Raw genomic sequence first — 21,905 nt, forward strand, 5'->3', positions numbered from 1 at the left:
TGGGTAATAACATTACTCTGCCATATTGCTGTAAATATGAATAAGCTATAAAAAGGCAAAGGATGGGTGTATTTCTTCAGAAGCATAATAAGCCTTACTCTTGTCCCCTGCCTATAGAAATAAATTACTGAGAACAGGAAAGAAAATTTCATGAACTTCTGTGACAGTCAAAAATACTTTAAACTATAGCAACATTTAACCACATTTCTAAAACAAAAGGGCTGTATTTAATTTGTGTGCTAGTTAATATGTTAACTTTGGAAAATATATTTATATTTTTGCAACTTGGAGCATGCCTGGTAGGTGTGTACCACTGGAATTTGATGAACTGACTTTTCTCTGCAACTATTCTCCTGCGCATCTTCATCTTTCCCAGGGTCCTTTCCCCCTCCATTCTCCCCTATCTGACCAAATACCAATATAAGACAAATGAAGCATCTTTTTATTTTAATATTTTATTACATTAATATTTAGCTAGTAGTATTATTATTATTTTAGCTAGTATTATTATTATTTTTAGCTAGTATTATTTTAACCGGAGTAATTATTTGAGGTTGCCTCCATTAGAGTGTAAAGTCCTCTAAGGAAGAATACAAGTTATCTTTAGCTTTTAATTTCCCATAAGTTCTAGAGTATTTATTGTCACACGGTAGGCAATTAATAAATGTTTGATGATGAAATGAATAGTAAGCTTCATTAATTCTGTTTTTATGAATGTGAGCCTCAGCTGATTTTGTCTGGAGGTCCAGTTTATCCTCATTAAAGAAAAAGATCTTAGTATAAATAAATCAAAATTAACAGTTATATAAAATAGGAGCTCAATAAATATTTGGTAAATGAGTGAACTAATTCAGTGGTCTCAGTTCTGTGCCCCCATTGCTTCCATTCCCTATAGCTCTAACTTAACTAGGTTAGTACAGGCTCTGATCTTGTGTCTGAAACAGTTTAATCTCCCTGCAATTCTTGTCTCCTGAGTCTAAACCACTTTACACACCACACCACTGCAAAGTTATCTGTTCTAGAGCTAAATGTTAATGATATCACTCCCAGGGTTCCTAATTATCCAAACCTCAGTCCTAGTGTTAGGTTTATACTTGAATGGACCCCTTCTTATGTACACATCTGCCACACTGAAATTATCTCACGTTTCTGAACACATTCCTTTTCCCCCAACCTTCTTGCCTTTGGTTTGAGCTGTCTTCTCTGTCTTGCTCGTTCTATTCTGATGTTCAAGTCTCATCAGGCTACCTCTCCTCTAGGAAACCTTTGCTGATCCACTAACCTTCATGATTTCAGATTCTAGGGACTTCCCTGGTAGCAGAGTGGTTAAGAATCCGCCTGCCAATGCAGGGGACACGGGTTCGAGCCCTGGTTCGGGAAGATCCCACATGTCGTGGAGCAACTAAGCCCATGTGTCGCAACTACTGAGCCTGCGCTCTAGAGCCTGTGAGCCACAGCTACTGAAGCCTACGTGCCTAAGAGAAGCCACCACAGTGAGAAGCCCACGCACCGCAACAAAGGGTAGCCCCCCACTTGCCACAACTAGAGAAAGCCCACACACAGCAACGAAGACCCAATGCAGCCAATAAATAAATAAATAAATACATAAATACTCAATGCCATTTAAAAAAAAAAGATTCTACAGCCTCACATTATGAAGCTCTCATTACTTTTCACTTTTCACCTTTTATTATAATTATGTACATGTTGTTTCTTCTATTAAATTGCAATCATCTTTAGCTCAGAAAACTTTCTAATTCAGCTCTCAGGGGCACTCTAATACAGAATATTATGCATTGATTTGACTGGAGTTCTATATGTTTTTACTAAATCAATGAAACAAATATTTAAGATACATAAACTTGGTGGACCCAGGTATTTATTATTATAATAAAATTCTCTTGAGTTTTAAAAAATCATGCCTTTAAACCTACAAATCTGGGCTATAATAGTAAAAATAAATTACGTACCACCATGCATTTTGAGCCCACTTGTTTGGTATCATTCTGTGTTTTCCACTTTGGTGGCAATTATAAAATGTGTTCATGTTGTGATAATTCTTTGAGCTGTACTCTTATTTCTGCATTTCTGCATGTATGTCCTACTTCAGTAAAGCTTTAAAACAAAAATAGATGAATCTTGCAACTTACTGTTGTACTTGGTGGCTGCAGTTGGCGCTTGTGAAGCTAACAATCAGCTGCAGTTTTTCAGTTGCATAATTCACAAATTGCCGTTTAAAGGCTCTCTCTTTGGCACGGGTGGTCCAAGTCAGCCTTTCATAAAGATACAAAGCTCCATACATACTTAATGAAACAGATATGAGTTTCCAGCCTACAGTTTTCCAAATCTGTAAGATAAATTCACAGCTTACTTTGAGAAAGAAAAATACCACTAGGGAGATTGTACTAAAAGGCATTTTAGAAAACTCATTGGCTCCCTACAGGTCTTTGAGTCAGATCCATTTTTTAAAAATGTATATTCCTTCTCTATGAGAAAATATGAAATTACCGGAAATCAAGCCGAAAAAAGGAGCAGCACATAAATACCAGGCAAGAACTTTTATAACCTGCCAGGCATTTGGTAAGCTGATGAAATGTATCTCAAAAAGGGATGTTAATTTAGGTCAAAGGTTTAAAAAACCAAAATGAACTGTATATAAAATAGTTAACTGGGAGTTCCCTGGCAGTCCAGTGGTTAAGACTGCATGCTTCCACTGCAGGGGGCACAGGTTCGATCCCTGGTTGGGGAACTAAGATCCCACATGCCGCGTGGTGTGGCCAAAAGAGAAAATAGAAGAAAAAAAAGATAACCAACAAGGACCTACTGTATAGCACAGAAAACTATACTCAATATTTTGTAATAACCTATAAGGGGAAAGAATCTGAAAAAGAATAGAGATATATATATTTGTGTAACTATATCATTCGCTGTACACCTGAAACACAACATTGTAAATCAACTATACGTCAATAAAAACAAACCAAAATAAACCTATGCTGTTAATGATATGAAAAAAACTTTTAGCATATAAGAACTACTACAAAAAATAATATTTAATACTTTAAGGCAGATCCCTTTGGTATTTGGAGAAGGCTAGATAAGGGACCTGGATCATTCCTGTTACTCCAATGCACAAATATTGTTTCTTCGTGTGCTGTGATGTAAAAGTAGGAAGTATTGTTTATGTTGTGGTAATCATTTCACAATATATACATACATTAAATCATGTCATACACCTAAAACTAATACTATTTTATATGTCAATTATATTTCAATTAAAATTTTTTTTAAATATTTATTTTTAAGATTAGACTTGTGAAACTCAATTCACTAATTTTAACTTACAACTTTTCATGTCATCTTATAGATCCTGGAAACTGAAGTAAATATATCTTTCTTTTCCTGATCTAGCAGGTAGCTTTGCAATAATTTCAATTTCAATTACACCAAAAAATACTGTTTCAAAAAAAAAGTTACTATTTCTTACCACTCCTCCAACAACAATGATGCCCATAGACGTTCTAGACGTAAGAGAGGCTAATGCTGTTATTAAGGTAACCATGAGTTCTTCCTGTGACGCATTATCTGGTGTTGCTGGATTGGTAGGAGCAGTGGGAGTAGAAGCTAAAGATCTGGGAAGCTAATAAGGTTGGGGGGGGAAAGGATTAATTCAATTAAACCACTACAAATGGAAAAGTTACATTTACAAAATTCGACTGTATTCTCTTTTAAAATTACAGTAGTAAATCTACAAAAAGAATGACTCCAATTAATGAGTTTACCATAAATACATGAAGAAAATAAAAATGGTCTGAAAGTTATCTCCTGTGACATGGACCAATGATATCATGAAGAATGAATTTTCATAACATACAATGAGTCTACCTAAAACAACAAGCCTTCAACTCTCAAGTGAAATTAAAACTGTATATAAAAAAAATTTTTTTACACCAAAAAAACAATCCTTAAAAAAAACTGGACTTCAAATTTAAAACCTTTTGAATTCCCTGGCGGTCCAGTGGTTAGGACTATACACTTTCACTGCCGAGGGCCTGGGTTCAATCTCTGGTTGGGGAACTAAGATCCCACAAGCTACGTGGCCAAAAATAAAAAATAAAAATTAAAAATAAAAAAAAAAATAAAAGCAAAGTTAAAATCTTTTACACTTCAAAATACACCATAAGAAAATTAAAAGGCAAGCTACAGACTAGAAAAACATACGTATTTGGAAATCATGTATCTGATAAAGACTTGTATGTATCTGGAATATATATAAAGAACTCCCACAAGTCGATAAGAAGCCAAATAACCTAATTTAAAAATGGACAAATGATTTGAATAGACATGTTACAAAATAAGATACACGAATAAGCACATGAAAAGATGTTCAAAATCATCAGTCATTAAGGAAATACAAATCAAAACTACAATGAGATACAACTTCACATCTGCCATAATAAAAAAGATGATAACAGGTCTTGATGAGCATGTGGAGAAAGGGAACCTTAATACATTGCTGGTGGGAATGTAAAATGGTGCAGCTGCTTTGGAAAACAGTTTAGCAGTTCCTCAGAAAGTTAAACATGGAGTTACCATGTGGTCCAGCAATTTCACTCCTAGACATATATACTCAAGAGGAATGAAAACAGATGTCCATATAAAAACAGTCTATGAGTATTTAAAACATCATTACTCATAATAGCCAAAAAGTACAAACAACTCAAATGTCCATCAATTGGTGAATGGATAAATAAAATGTGTGATATCCATAATGGGATATTATTCATCCAAAAAAAGAAATGGAGTATTGATACATGCTACAACATTCATATACCATGATGACAAACCTTGAGAACATCATGCTAAGTGAAAGTAGCCAGTCACAAAAGGCCACATTTTGTGTGATTCCATTGATATGAAATGTCCTGAAGGGTAAAAATGATATCTAGAGAAACCTGACTAGCAGTAGGGCTGGAGGTGGAAATGACAACTGACTGCAAATGGGCACAAGGGTAGCCTTTGGGGTGACAGACATGTTCTAAAACTGGATTGTGGCGATGGTTTTACAACTCTGTAAGTTTTCTGAAAACTTATTGAATTGAGGGACTTCCCTGGTGGCGTAGTGGTTAAGAATCCGCCTGCCAATGCAGGGTACACAGGTTCGAGCCCTGGTCCAGGAAGATCCCACATGCCGCGGAGCAGCTAAGCTCATGTGCCACAACTACTGAGCCTGCGCCCTAAAGCCCATGAGCCACAACTACTGAGCCCATGTGCCTAGGGCCTGTGCTCCGCAGCATGAGAAGCCACCACCATGAGAAGCCCAAGCACTGCAACGAAGAGTAGCCCCCGCTCGCTGCAACTAGAGAAAGCCCACGCACAGCAATGAAGACCCAACGCAGCCAAAAAGAAAAAAAAATTAATTAATTAAAAAAATTATTGAATTGATAAATTCAAAAAAGTTTTTAAAAAGAGACTCTAAACTGGTAGAATCAGATACATACCTGTATAGTACAGCAATAACCACCTAATAAAAAGCCTACTCAAAAAAAAATATATATATAGATATATATATACCTGAAAGATAGGCTCTGATAATCCTAGAAGCACCCGCTGAGCATTTGTAGGACCCAAGAAACGATGGACAAGGGAGGACCAGCCCAAGGAAAAATGAAATACAATATCCTCTTGAAAATCTGAACATAACTTGTGGCAATTTAGGTCATAGCTGAGATCAAATTTCTTGCAAGGAATCAGTGTATGTAGTTTATTCTGTATACCAGCTGGAAGTAATGGCTTCAAATTTTCTAGAAAGAACCGAATTATGATATTTTAGTTAACAACAGTAAATAATATTTTATAAAATATCTAAAGGATTTTATAATAAATCTTTTAACAACGACATAAAGAAAAAACTACACACGAACTTGCAGACATAAATATTACCAATAATTTCTTGCTGGGATTGAAGCATTGAAGCATTGACTTCATTGGTGCACCGATCAGCCAAATTTCTTCCCATTCCATCTTCTATGTGCTTATTTAACTCCTGTTAACAATGGTAAATGTCCACGTTATTTTTTTCTCTAGAATATATGCAGATTTTATTAAAATGTCAAAAAAGTAGTAAACACTAAAATGATCTTATTCTTTTCTAAGATGATAATTCTTCTGTGTACTTTATAGTTTAGATTTATTACAAGAGTGCACAGGAGATGTAATAGTTTAATCATGTACTGATTGCCATGAAGACACTAAAATGGCCAAACCACTAAAGAGTGGAATAAGAGTCAGAATAAGATAAGGAAACTGTATCTGAATAACATTTAACTACAATTTAACTTACATTTTTATATACTTTCAATACACTTGGAGTAGGATGAAACTCAGAACAAAATTCATCAACCAAAACAGAGAGTCGACAAATTTCATCTGTCATTGCACATGAAACCTAAAAATATTAAAAAATCAGAATTAAAATATTTAAACAAGATTACCAACTACTCAAAAAAATTAAATTGAAAAAACTTAAATATTCCTTTAAGGTAACAGATACCATTTCTAGCATTATCAAAAGTATTTCCATTCCCAGATATTATAATCACAAAGCTAACGTTACCCACCTTATTTGCAACCTCCTCTGTAACCTCCCTGATTTTTTTCTTAACATCCAGTGTTAAAAGGTTCATCTGGTTTCGGATAAAGTCCAGTCTATCAATTTGGTCTTCCCTCTCTTCTATTGAATAAACCCTATTATAGTATGAAAAGTAATTAATATTCAGGGTGTATTAAAGTCCCAAAGAAATTAAGTACACTCACTCACTTATATATTGAACCATCTGTTAGCACGATAGAAGGAAAAAAAATCTTGTATTTCAACATCTAAAAGGATTCAAATAATATTTCACTTATAAAATGTTTTACAGATGATTGGATATAAACTGTCTCTCTGCTCATGTGGTACCTGAATCCCACAAAGGATTAATAAGGATGCTAAATCTCCACCCATTTCATAGATATGAACAGTCAAAACAGAACTAACTCAATATTAAGTCTACTTAATAAACAGGGGCCAGTAAACAGCACTCTGCAAGCCCAATCCAGCCATCTGCTAGTTTCTGTTAAAGTTTTCTTGGAACACAGCCACAAGCATTCATGAACCTATTGTGTATATGGCTGCTTTTGCTCTAAAACCGCAGAACTGAGTAGTTGCCAAAGAGACAGTATAGCCTACAAAGCCTAGAATATTTACTATCTACTAAAATTTGTCAACCCCTGGATGATATAGGAAAATAAAAGCCTGAGATCCTTTTAAGATCATCTTTCCCAAGACATCTGTTCCCAAGGCATGATTATACGAACCACCCTCAAATCACATCTTTTTTGTGCTACGTTTATTTCAATGTCCTATATTTTTATAAAAATTAAGGTCAATCCAGTGGACGAATACTTACTTTGGCTACCATAATAAAGCAACTGAGCTCACTATACAGAAACAGTGTGCATAGGGCCAGAGATCAGAATCTGGGTTCTGATCCTTGAGTTTTATATGCTGCAAATTCTCTAATGTTGTACATAATGCATTCCTGCTAAAGTGTCAAAATTAGGCAACAGACCTAGATATGAGTGGAGTTTTGTTCTCAGCAAGATCAAATACATTTAAAATCCCCAATTTTATATCTTGGATTTAATCTTAGATTCTTTACATCTTCCCATTGATTGGCTTAAGCCCACTTAAAGGTCCAATTGAGGCTTAACATCATTATGCTTATAACATCTAATAACATCTTAATCTGTTTCAAGTACACCAAGTTTGTGAGAACTACCCTCTTCTTCGACTAGTGTTGGCACTTTCGTGTATTCATTTTCATCATTACAAGGTAATAAATGGAAAAATATACTGCAATATAGTATGACATATAGAGTAATGCTTACCAAATTCACTTTCTGGCTGGCAGGTAGTATCACCTTGTTTGTTTACCAGCTGATATAAAACCACAACTGGCATAAAGGAGTGATTTCAAGGTTTCAATGTATGAATACATGAAAGATGAGTGATAGGTTGAATGTAAAAAGAGGGTCACCTGTTTTGGACTTCGAGAAATTCTGCTGGAAGAAATGGTTCTTTCACTGCTTTAAAGACATTTAAAGCCACTGAACATTTTAAAATCACAGCTCACACACGAGAATACTGAGATCCAGGGGATGTAAATGATGTAGTTGTTCAAGGTTGTAAAAAAAATATTTATAGTTTCAAATATTCATTAAAAAACATGCAAGTAGGCATCAGCTAAACCTGCAAGGTTGATGTTAGTGTGAAAGGTATTTAATAATATAAAAATTTTAAACCTTAGTCTAAAGAATTCATATTGACACAAAAATAATTTTGCAATAAAATGAATTCATACCTTTTCTCTGCTGCTGCCACGTTTATTGAATCCATTATGTTTTTCACCGTTTCTAGTATCTGTTTAGCTCTGATAGTGTGCTGTTCAAACTTTGTTTTCACTGCTGACTGCGAGATACACTCCTGCGAGGGGCCCAAGCCATAACACATTACTGTAATTCCATCCCAACGTTTTCAGGAATTTAAACACAAAAACTTGCTGTTTGTAATGTTAACCAAAACAGACATAAGGATAGAAAATAAATGGATGACAAACACAACTTAAAATTATAAAGGTAAAAAAAAATGTCAAAAATTTAAAAGTTAAAAGGCTTTAACAGCAAGTTCATAGCTTTGTGTAATTTTACACAGTAATGTGCAATGGCTCTTTGACTATATTATTTTTTTAAATAAATAAAAAAGGGTGCTATTTTCAATGTTAAAAAAGGTTTCCTATTAGGATTACTAATTTTATTTGGATCACCTTTAATCTACTTCTAGTCCATCTATCTTGATTTTTCTCATATTTGCAATGAAAACCTCATGAAGTTCTTAAGCCATGAAATAGAATTCTACATTGAAACAAATGAACGATACGATTCACATAAAGTTAGTAAAAAGGACTTCTACAGATTAAAGCTTGAACAAATTGAAAAATACTATTTAACAGTAAACAACCTAAGTAATATTTTAAATTGTTTATAGAAAAATATCTAAAGCTATTTCTAAGATAATCCCATTATTGTCATTGGACTATATAGTGTGTGCATATAGGTCAGAATGATGCCTTATCTCATGTTTCACTTTCACTAACTGTAGCTCACAACTTACTAACAGTTGTACAAATCAATTAGTGTTTCATGACCTGTGTTTTTTACACAGAGAATACATCAGAATGCAACACATATGATGATGGATATTTCTTTTGTGAAATTTTGTTTCAGTTTCAATATATGTGCATATTACTTGTTATTTAAAACATTTACTGTGATTCATCATTTAAGTGCTAGCAAAATTATTAAATTAAAATTGGCCTTTCACTTTTACATCATAGAAAAGTCAAATTCTGTACTGACATAACATTTGAAAACAACCGCAAGTGTAGAGAAATACTATCTGGTCTTTGAACAACCAAGAACACTCATCTGGGTCACGACATCAAATGAGGGATATACTCCCCAACTCTCCAATATTTCCATGAATTCATCTTCTTGAACTTAATATAAAACCAGTACAAATTGTGGTAATTACTTCTGAAAGTAATTACTATCCTTCATCAAAATAAATAGCTTTTAAGCTTTAAAAGGTAGTCACTTAATACACTAGCACTATATTTGTTATGGTGAAATCATTAGTATATTATATATTCATTCAGTGTTCTATTTATAATCTATGCTGAGCCGTCACATCTCTAAAATGATTATTTCACTAAGACAGAAGAGACTTTTAAATTCTCTCTTTGGTATTTTTTTGAGGTATAGAAAACAAAGCAGATTCATTTCTTTAGCTATAGGGCACATGAGGGTAATTCATTTAGTTAACAGTTTATGTCTTAACTCAGAGCCCATTACTTTTTTTCAGTGCATAGTCTTACTTTTGCTCATTGTCAAGCTCATTTATACATCACTCAATTATCACTAATCCTGAAGAGATTACTAATAAGAAGTTACAGTATTCCTGTTCTGTATATGCCAAAGCAGAAGCCACCAATAACTACAAAATATTAAACATTTAAAGTGCAAACTGCTTATTTTTTCCAAACTGCTTATTTTTTAATGACCAAAACAAAGTTATGATTTTACTTTAAATAACTATCTCATAAATTGCCAAATTAACCATCACAAAAACTATAATAAAAGAATAAAAATATTTTTAAAAGAAAAAAAAGTTAAAAGAAATTCTGTTCCTCGATGAAGCAGATCTAGATATCAGCAATGAAGACCCCAAATTTGTAGATAACAGCACAGTATTAGAGCTAGACTAGAGAAAAAGAAAAGACCTCCAAAAGTTATTAGGCAATATACAAGTTATTCCTTGATTCAAAAATATACATTGGTGAATAAGTATAAAGAAGAAAACAGGCAATCTTTTTCTAATTAAAAAGTATCCCACACTGACGTTCCCACTGATCAGAAAAATATCAGAAGTCAACTGCAAAAGGAATACTCTATTCCAAACTAAGTATAGGGAATGCTAATTTATTTTTTTAAATATTTATTTATTTGGCTGCACCAGGTCTTAGTTGCAGCATGTGGGATCTAGTTCCCTGACCAGGGATTGACCCCGGGCCCCCTGCATTGGGCGCACTGAGTCTTAGCCACTGGACCACTGGGGAAGTCCCAGGGAATGCTAATTTAAATAAAGGTTCTTTACTGAACAGTTTCTCAGAGCCCTTTATATACTAATATACTTATGAATCTCCATGGGAGACATATATAGCATGCAGCAGTTCCCAGACTTATTTTATCAGGAACTCTAATTTTCCAAGGAGAAATTTAAAATACTACACCAGACAATTTAAATTCCATCTTGTCAGAGTATCCTGTAGGCTGTTTTAAAACTTATTAAAGATTTAGAACCAAAACAATAATCACATCTCAATTATGATCATCTTCTGATTTTCTAATAACATCTACAGAAAATAGCTGATGATTTAGTAATATGTAGTTACAAATTTGTAAATATTAATATTTATGTGTAATTAAGACATACAGGGCTTCCCTGGTGGCACAGTGGTTGAGAGTCCGCCTGCCGATGCAGGGGACAGGGGTTTGTGCCCCGGTCCGGGAGGATCCCACATGCCGCGGAGCGGCTGGGCCTGTGAGCCATGGCCGCTGAGCCTCCGCGTCCAGAACCTGTGCTCCGCAATGGGAGAGGCCACAACAGTGAGAGGCCCGTGTACCGCAAAGAACAAAAACAAAAACAAAAACATAAACCAGCTTGTCAAGTCCCCTTGATAAAAGACCCTAAATACCCAATAACATGCTATTTACCACTCCCAATGTATTATTTTGAAATATCTTAAACTGACAGGAAAATTACAAGAAAGAACACCAAGATACAATATACCTTTCAAGTAAATATACCAAATGTTAACATTCAGCTTTGTTTACCTTTCCTTCTCTCTCTCCATGCAGATCTATATAGGTAAGTCTATATAGATATTCATCTTTATACATACCTGTATATATTTCTTCCTGAACAATCTGACAGTTCATTGTAACCACCACAGCCTTACTACTAAATATATTAACATGTGTCTCCTAAGAATGGGGACATTTTCCTATACAACCACAAAACAATTACTGTATTCAGAACTTTTATCACCAGGACAATACTATTAACCTAACATATAGTCCATTTCCAAATTTCACCAGTTGTCCCAGGAATGTCCTTCACAACAAATTCACTGACACAAAACTATTAAGAATAGTTAATGGCCAAATATTTGGGCAAAAAATTTTTAGATTTCTAAACTGTGTTCAGAATACACACCTGTCCAAATATAGGCTGAAAACAAGAAAACATATGAATAGAATTAACATTGATTTTCTTGATTGATTTTATTTAATTTCCAAGCCTTATTTAACTTGGTACCCTGAAAGTTCATAATATTCAGCTTCTTTTAAACCAAATGAATCTCAAGAGGTCCATGGCAAAGATCAGACTGTTTGATAAAATGATTAACTTGGTACAGTTTTTCTTTATACAAAAATCATCTTATAAGACTACACACACAATATTGAATTCTAAAAACAGAGAAAATGTGTATAAAGGCCACATTTGTGATCACAATGCAAAAAAAATCAAGAAAAGTTAGATGATAATAATCAAAACATCTGAATTTTAGTAACTCCTGTATTGAATAGGAAATGCCAAAAGCTATCATTAAAAATTAATCAACAATGAAACTGGATACTGAAACCTATAGAATACATCCAAAGCTACACTCACAGACAAATTCATGGCCCTAAATTCTTTCTTAAAGACCAAAAAGCAAAAAACAATCCCACTTATATAATGAAAGCAGAAAGAAACTTTGTGTAAAGATTAACATAGAATTTAATGAATAAAACCCCAAAAATACTATGTATCAACTGATAAATTAACCAAAGTCTTTGGAGGAAAAGCAAAGCAATCAGATCATTGGTAAATCCAATTAAGGTTTAAAATACACAGGTATTTCTTGTATCCTTTATCTATCTATATATACATATAAGTATAGATATAGAAAAGGAATACAAAATATTTTTAAATGAACAATTTTATACTAAATCATAAATTCTCAGAAATGCACCAATTTATAGGAAATCATAAATTACCAAAATTAGTTTTAAAAGTAACAAATTTCAGCTTTGACAAAAGTTGAAAAGAGTTGTCAGTGCAGTTACCAAAAAAAGGTCTGGCCATCCAGACAAAATTTTTTGCCACCTGATTATTTCTTTAGGTAAATTCAAATAATTTCTAGTTGATTCTCATTTTATATCATAGTTTTAAACAAAAATTTCAAACTCTAAAGCCTAACATTCTCCACAACTTCATGTAAAAGCTCTTGCTCATAAACAGTTTTTTCCATATATAATTTTTAGATGCTCAAATGAACTTTTACAATAAAAAAGTGAAATGCCAAGTTTCTTCTAAAAACATTAAAAAGAATAGTTCCTAAGTCTGCCTGATTATTGCAATCACTCAGGGAACTTTAAATATATAACAGATTCCTAGGTCCATCCTAGCCCTACTGGATTAGTCTCTGAGATGAGTCAGGAGTCTGCAGTTCTCTAAAGTACCTCATGTGTTTCTCATCATCAGCCGGGTTTGAAAACCAGTGCTCTACAGCACATCTTTTATTCTTCTCATTCCCACCTCTTCAAGGAGATATTCTGGGAAATCAAATGCTGTACCAGGAACCAATATGAAAGAGGTATAAATGTATAACTGAACAATATATGATTTGGTAGGAGAAATCAATGACAAACACACATGCACACAAACACACAGGAAGAAAGAAAAGCTCAATAAATAAGAAAAGACAAGGGAAACAATGATATGCTCCCCAATTATTTTCTCCATGGATGAAATGACTATAACCAGTAAGAGTGAGGAGAGCATTGAATCTCTTGTGAAACCAAAAGGGAAAGAAGATAAACAATGGTCTTTGAGTAACTGGGATATCATATATCCTATAGCTTAGTTTGACAAGACACCTACTGATATCCCAGGGACCTCTGATATCCCAGGGGCCTGAGAATGGGTTTTCTTAAACACCTTGTCTTTATCTACCTAATGGTCTTTCTCCCTCTCACCAAATTAAAAATAGGGGATAGTGAGCAAATGGTTAATTTTAAAAATTCTGCCAAGTACATTCAACATTTATGTCCTTACTATTAAGACAGTTACTACTTATAAGGAAGAATAATTACTGATGGAAGTTTTTTTTCATTTCTGAAGTATTTGTGTTCATCTGCGGATGAGAAGGAGATATGCAATCTAATAAGCACAACTAAGAGCTAAATTAGAGTCAAGAAGATTAACAGCTAGAGAATTTTTCAGTCAATGTAGAAAGTTTTAATGTCTCTGAATAAAACACCTACACCAAAACATAAGAGTATCTTCCCTCCCCCGTGCTGCACACACATTATCTATTCATGCACCTCAGCAGTTTAGATTCCTAAAATACAGGACCTATATCTTAATTATTTTTGTATTCATTTATTCAGGACATTTGGCATAAAACATGGAGAATTAACAGGTGACAATACAGTTTAGAAATGTAATTAACTTTTGTCCAATGACATTAACTATGTTCTATCAAAAAAAAAATCTTCATTTTGCTCTATTATCCATTCCAACAGCAATTACATTTCTTTAATCTTGTGCCTGACTGTTGAATATAGAATATTTTACCCACTGACCAACAAAATATTAGAAACTAGTGTCTCATTTAAACACAAATACATTAAAGAAAAAGAATAGGAAGAAATTACAATCTTTAATTTTCCATTCTTATAGATCATCCACTTTGCAGGGACTTTCTTTCTTCCAACTTTCCTCGTTTTACTTGCTGTGTCAGAAACTACACTAAATAACACCAAAGGTTACTGACAAAGGTAAGTAGTGAAAACAGAAGATTATGCTCACTCTCCAACCAATGCTACGGTTTTACATTAGTCAGTACATTCACAAAATTCCTACCTCAAAGATTTGTTCAAAATTCTGAAACTCCTGCAATCTCGCCTGAAATCCTTCTGCAAGTGCCCCACCTGTAATATTTAGGTGAAGATTTTAAAACCTAGTATATAGCAAGATAAGATTTCTAGCATGCTATTTTTATAATCTATTTGTATTTCAAAAGGATGAAATAATGAATACATACCACCTTCTGGCATCCCCTGGGCTTTGTGCTTTCTAGCACTAAGAACTTCCTTTGCAGAAACAAAAAAGATACGATTCCGTGCTTCTAAAGGATCCACAACTTTGAGCTCCTCCACCAAGAAATGTAGGCATCTTTCCATGTGCTGTCTGCGTACCTAGAGAAAAACAGGGTATTAAAAGAATTCTAATAATTAAACAAATATAACAGTTACTGGCCTATACTAAACTCCACTTATAGTGATATTGTTACTATATGATATGGTAACGGTTGTCTTATACGTAACAACTCCAAAAATTCTAATAAATGAAGTTTGATACTTGCTGACAGGAAATCTTCCTCTTAACTTAATGATTCTTCCTTGAACATTTAATTTAAAATTCTGATGGACCATCAAATACTACACAACCATTAAGAAACATACTGTAGACAAACATTAGTGTTTAATGGCATGGGGAAAGGTTCCTAATTCTGTATTAAGGGTATATGATGTGTACATATATTTATGTAAATTAATAGGTGGCATGCAGGCAATACCCACAAAACTAGGTGGCATTTTAATTTCTTCCTTAAGCTTTTATTTTCCAAATTTTCTACAGTGAAGCTATTAATACCTTTAAAATCAGAAATTAAGTGCTACAATAAATTTGCTATAATGAAGTTATCTTTATTTGAAATCAGAACATAGATGGTATATTTTTCTTCTAAAAAACACTGGGGGGGGCTTCCCTGGTGGCGCAGTGGTTGAGAGTCTGCCTGCCAATGCAGGGGACGCGGGTTCGTGTCCCGGTCTGGGAAGATCCCACGTGCCGCGGAGCGGCTGGGCCCGTGAGCCATGGCCTCTGAGCCTGCGCGTCCGGAGCCTGTGTTCCGCAATGGGAGAGGCCACAACAGTGAGAGGCCCGCGTACTGCAAAAAAAAAAAAAAACACTGGGGGGACTTCCCTGGTGGTCCACTGGGTAAGACTTCACGCTCCCTATGCACGGGGCCCAGGTTCAATCCCTGATTGGGTAACTAGATCCCACACGCATGCTGCAACTAAGAGTTAGCAGGTCACAACTAAGAAGCCTGCATGCTGCAACTAAAAGGTCCCACATGCTGGAACGAAGATCCCACAAGCTGCAAATAAGACCCAGCGCAGCCTAAATAAATAAATTAAAATAAATATTAAAAAAAAAACTACCCGGAATTAAAATTGGGGAGAATGCATTAGCTAGGGATTGGAGCTCTAACTTTAGGTTTAACAATAGCACTTGGGTACCTAAATTAGGAAGAAGGATTGGAAGTTAGTTAGGGTTTAGTACCAGCCTTTAGCATTATGGCTATGATAAGAGATCTCCATGTTAAGATTTAATAAAATTAAGCTAAATAGGAATGGAGAAGAACAATCTGTGGGTGATATTTCCTAATTCTCTGATGATTAAATGAGACCCCAATTTGAAAGAGTATGATTATAAAGCAAGAGTTAATAACAACAGGATATAAATCATCATATTAAGCAAAATTTCCATTTGGGGGGTGAGGGGAAGAATGAAAGCAAATAATCTAACATGTGAATAGTGATGGGATAGTGTAAATTTCATTTTTTAATGCATTTTCTAAGTTTTTTTTAATAATAAACACATACTACTATTAAAATCAGAAAAAGTAGTATCAAGCAAATTAAATATTATTTGTAGACCAAATACCAGATTCTCTACTCTTTTTAAAATGAAGTTTCTAAAACCACCAGCATGACTAAAATGAAAAACAAAAAATACCAAGTGTTGGCAAGGATATAAATCACGTGGAACTCTCAATCTGGTGGTGGGAATATAAACTGGTATGAGCACTTCAGAAAACACTTGGGCTGTATTTATTAAAACAGCATATTCTTGGGAATTCCCTGGTAGTTCAGTGGTTAGGACTCTTTTGTTTTCACTGCCAAGGGAGCGAGTTCAATCCCTGGTCAGGGAACTAAGATCCTGGTAAGCCATGTGGTGAGGCCAAAAAACAAACAATAAACCCCCAGCATATTCTTAATCTGTAATCCAGCAATTCTACTCCTAGATTATATCCATGGATTACTGATACCTGTGTTATTGACGTTTTGAGTCCGATAAATCTTTGGTTTGGGGGCAGGAGCTGTTCTGTGTTATAGGATGCTTAACAGCATCACTAGCCTCTACCGACTAGATGCCAGTAGCACACACCCTTAATTGTGGCAACCAAAATATTCCCTGGGGGACAAAATCACGCAGTCACTTACACTGAGAACCATTGGTATATACTCAGCAGAAATATACACCAATGTGCACCAAAGAGACATATACAACAATATGCACAGGGACCTCTCTGGTGGCCCAGTGGTTAAGAATCCGTCTTGCAACACAGGGGATGCTGGTTCAATCCCTGGTCGGGGAACTAGGATCCCACATGCCACAGGGCAACTAAGCCCACGTGCCACAACTACAGACCTCACACGCCACAACTAGAGAGAAGCCCACGCACCGCAACAAGACCCGACACAGGCAAAAAATAAATTTAAAAAAAAGAATATGCACAGCAGCATTATTCATGATAGCTAAAAACAGGAAATTTATCCAAATGCCCATAACTATCAGAATGAACAGATCAACTGTTATTCATAGGATGAAATACCACACAGCAATGCACTTCAGCTATGCACAACAGTATGCATACATACCACAAATGTAATGTTGAGCAAAAAACCTGACATAGAAGTAGATACTATGTGATTCCATTACATAAAGTTGAACAACCAGAAAAACAGGGGGTACTGGGGTGCTGGAATGTTCTGCTTCTTGATCTGGATCCTTCTTGATCTGGATCCTTACACAGGTGTCAAATTTGTAAATTCACTGAGCTGGACACTTATGATTTGTACACTTTTCTGTCATGTTATACTTAAATAGAGAATTAAAAAAAACAGGGGACTTCCCTAGTGGCACAGTGGTTAAGACTTTGCCCTCCCAATGCAGGGGGCCCGGGTTCGATCCCTGGTCAGGAAACTAGATTGGCAAGCTGCAACTAAGGAGCCTGCCTGCCTGCGACTAAGACCCAGCACAACCAAATAAATAAATAAATATTAAAACAACAACAAAGAAACAGAAGGACATTTCAAGATCTAAAATGATTAGATAGTACTTTTATAACGTAACTTTCCTTCCTCTATCACATATCCACTTCAGGTTTTCTGTAACTATATTCTTCTCAAGAGAATAGCTGCTTATGATGTTCTATTCTATGAGATGTATTGTTTCTTCAGATAGCAATGTACATGACTGTACTTCAAAACTTACAGAAAAAAATAACTTACATCTTCCATATATTCTGGCTCTGATGCAGAGGCATCCCAACGATTATTCAGAATAAAAATATTAGGCTTGGAAAGTCGCTCATTTACCTTGTGAAAAAACTGTTTTTCCTGAAAAACATGGAATATCCAACAGTATGTTTATTTTTTAAAGCTACTTTATTTTTACCTTTATACTTGAAACTTTATTTGAATCTCAAAGTTTGAACCATTTAACAACGGTGATAACACCCACTGATAAAGGATCCCAAAGCACTCTAAGCATTAAACTTTCAAAGATGACAAAACTGGGCTTCCCTGGTGGTGCAGTGGTCAGAAGTCCGCCTGCCGATGCAGGGGACATGGGTTCGTGCCCCGGTCCGGGAGGGTACCACATGCCGCGGAGCGGCTGGGCGCCGTGAGCCATGGCCGCTGAGCCTGCGCGTCTGGAGCCTGTGCTCCACGACGGGAGGGGCTACAGCGGTGAGAGGACCGCGTACCACAAAAAAAAAAAAAAAAAATAGATGACAAAACTAAGATATAAGAAAGCAAAAGTTAAGATTTTCCTACTCCTCCCATCAGTCTTTTTTTGAAATTCAATTTAACCAATATTTATCTGTTTCTACTATATGCATGACACAAAAGATACTGCTAGATATGAGTCCATATTTTTAAAAAGCTACCTCCCATCTTTTTGAAGATTTAGACTAAGTAAATAATAATGTAAGACACATGTACAACACATCATAATAAACAATAAAGGTATATGCCATAAATAGTATAAATATCCAATTGAAATTAGGAAATGCTCCATAAAGAAGGAAGTGGTGATAAAGATGGGCTTGAAAAGTACTGACAACAGGGCTTTTTGAAGGATGAAAAATTGGGAGGGGGAAGAACTGTGCACAAAGAATAACATAAACAAAGGTACCAAAGTCAGGATGTGTATCAAAGTTTGTTTATCCAACACCTAAATAATGCAGTTACTCTAAAACAGGTTTTAAACATTTCCCTATTTTTTATACCATCAGGTTGTAAACAACTGTCAGTGTTGTCACAGCAACACGGTTTATGTGATATAGATCGGGCCATATAAACACTAATAACACGGTGACAAAACAGGTCTTGCTGGTAACACCTAGGTTTTAATGGTGTTTGGCCATTTATATGCTTTTGATGAATAACATTTTTTTAAGATTATACAATAGTTTTGGATATTAGATATTGAAACTCTGGAAAGTTTATTTGAAATAAGTCTGGCTCTAGACATTCTGGATAAATAATCTTCTATGTTTGACAGCAGCTTATAGTGTACACAGGTAAGCTGAAACCTACAGTGCACACAGATAAAGCTGGAAAAGGCTGACAAAACTCAAAGTATGAAAAGCCTTGCCTGCCAGATAGGGAGATGAGGTGGGAGTGTTATACTTTATTCAAAAGACTTAAGCCAACAGCCTAACAATTCTGATGCCTATTCCTTCAGAAACTTGTAAATAACCACAGTGAATGTCAACAACACACATGTATCACACCGTGAACTCAAATATTCACTAGAAGCTAGAGCCATCAAACCAGAATCAGCCCTTCCAATCCCACAGAAACACAAACCCCTTCGTTCACCTCTGATATTAAAGCTTCTTTCTAATCCATGACTTGGATTTCCTTCACTTTTCAGAATTAAAACAGACATCATTTCATTTCCTATCATTTAAACAAAATAATGATTAGACCCTACCGTATTCATTAGAGTTGATTCAGAGTTTGCAACCAAAACGAAGACATCAGCATCTAAGCAAAACTTATCAATCCAGCTATCCAGCTCTGTAGTGACATCTGTACCTGGACTAATGGGAATAAAATACGAATTGTGTTATATATTCTTTAAAAAGAAAATTTAGATTACAGAGAGATAATTTTTTTAAACTTTTAAGAATTAGTTGAAGTCTAAAGGATAGGATTTCTACCAGTTATCAGTCTGAAGCCTAGGAGATTTAAATTACTTTCTCAGCTATAAGACAGCAGTTGTGGAAAGCTGAGAATCTGTGCTTTATATACTTCTATTCTGCTGACAACCCCCAGAGCCTGTCCAATCAACAACTTAACAAATGCTAAAAAAGTTTATTTACTAAAGAGAGAAAACTTCGTGATTTTTGACAAAGCAAGTAACATGTTCACTATTTTAATCTTTTAAATCTTTATGCTTTGGAAGATTGAAAATAAGCAATGGAAAAAAAGAAAATAAAACCTAGGCTAATATACAACCTATACTATAAAAAGTAGAGACCAACTGTCTATACATTGACTTGATATGTCCTGTGACAAATTGGCAAGTTAACAGGTTGGGGTCATGGATACAGTCTGGCCATGAAATAAAGAAAAATTAATTAGTTAATATTATATTTAAACCAAATATTTTAATTTTCCAAGCACCTTCTCTCATCTGAGCTATTTCTGTTGATTACTTGAAACTCGCTTTCAATCAAAAGGGAAGACACTCAACCAAAAAAATAAAGATTTCCATAGAACACTGAAATTTTAAATGAAGAAAACAAAGAACACACCACAATTTTAAAAAATCATTTAACTACTTTTTTTGGTTAAGGACTCTGCTAAAGAGATATGCATTACCATTTTATTAAGCACCAGTGTAGTAGGATGATTTTTGAAAAAACATATTAAATGCAGGTTAATCAGAAGAGCCTGAATAAATTACAAAAGCATGCGATTAATTCTTGAATAATGAAAAGCTGTATGAACTGTCCAGCGGTTATTTTGGGAAACTAAGTCTCAAGAATAATTACTGATTAAAAATAATACCTATTTAGAGTTATCTATCTAGGTATCTAGAATGAGACAATCTCTAAGGCCCAACCAATTATCCAAACTACAAAGTCAGTCTAGAGAAAAAGTGACAATTCTTGAAATTTCCTGTAATAGAATTAAACTGATAAATTGGCACTTTTATGAAACCATTAAAAAACAAAAAAATAATAACTTATCTATTCCATTACAATCTAGCAAATGAGAACAAAGCAGCAATTGAACATTTTTTTTTAAGCAACTGAACATTTAAAAATTTTACGTACTACATGCTAGAAGCAAGCAGCATTTCTAAAAAAAAAAAAAATACAAATACATACGTAGAAAACAATTCATATGTAATTTTACCTATCCACTAAAACCAGGTCATCTCTCAAGAGGGCACATTTTGCCTTTGGCCAAAACACATGTACAAGACAGCCAGCTTTCAAATCTTTGTCCATATGAAGGGCATGGGCCAGCTGATTAACTGTCTAAAGTGGGAAGGAAAGAAAAAATAAAACTCTACTTGTAACAAAATTCAATAAAAATTTAAAATATTATGATTTGGTACATTTATTTCTGCAAAACATGTAGAAAAAGCAGAACTTTAAATCTTTTGAAGTAAAACCATCTGAGCAATCTTGAGAAACCTGAGGTTTAAAATTACCAAGTAGGAAAAAAAATAAGGCCTTGAAACCGTTTACTCATACCATTCAACAACGATAATCTGGGCTGGAAACATTCTAAATGTCCAACAAATGGAACTCTGGCAATGAATCCCATGCAACCCCTGAAATTGATATTGTATGTATGAAAAGAAATTCACAATATGTTAAGAGAAAAAAAGCAAATCAGAAAATAGCATATATGGGACTTCCCTGGTGGTGCAGTGGTTAAGAATCCACCTGCCAATGCAGGGTACATGGGTTCGATCCCTGGTCCGGGAAGATCCCACATGCTGCGGAGCAACTAAGCCCGTGCACCACAACTACTGAGTCTGCGCTCTAGAGCCCACGAGCCACAACTACTGAGCCTGCATGCCACAACTATTGGCC

At 34.8% G+C, this 21,905-nt stretch overlaps 1 protein-coding gene across 4 annotated transcripts in view; it reads right to left on the reverse strand.

The window, feature by feature from the left end:
- Positions 1-21,905, reverse strand: part of MFN1 (mitofusin 1) — a 34,621-nt gene that overhangs the window by 4,645 nt on the left and 8,071 nt on the right. For all 4 annotated transcript variants that reach the window (XM_030863083.2, XM_060298392.1, XM_030863078.2 and 1 more), the window contains 12 exons: positions 21,217-21,341; positions 19,784-19,892; positions 18,073-18,180; positions 14,757-14,910; positions 14,576-14,643; positions 8,406-8,527; positions 6,621-6,747; positions 6,344-6,448; positions 5,944-6,046; positions 5,575-5,804; positions 3,488-3,640; positions 2,151-2,347 (listed from right to left, as the gene is read on the reverse strand). In XM_030863083.2, the coding sequence (XP_030718943.1) occupies positions 2,151-2,347; positions 3,488-3,640; positions 5,575-5,804; positions 5,944-6,046; positions 6,344-6,448; positions 6,621-6,747; positions 8,406-8,527; positions 14,576-14,643; positions 14,757-14,910; positions 18,073-18,180; positions 19,784-19,892; positions 21,217-21,341 (1,601 nt within the window). The remainder of the gene's footprint in view (positions 1-2,150; positions 2,348-3,487; positions 3,641-5,574; positions 5,805-5,943; positions 6,047-6,343; positions 6,449-6,620; positions 6,748-8,405; positions 8,528-14,575; positions 14,644-14,756; positions 14,911-18,072; positions 18,181-19,783; positions 19,893-21,216; positions 21,342-21,905) is intronic.

Source organism: Globicephala melas, chromosome 4, assembly GCF_963455315.2.
Source record: "Globicephala melas chromosome 4, mGloMel1.2, whole genome shotgun sequence".
NCBI lineage: Eukaryota > Metazoa > Chordata > Mammalia > Artiodactyla > Delphinidae > Globicephala > Globicephala melas.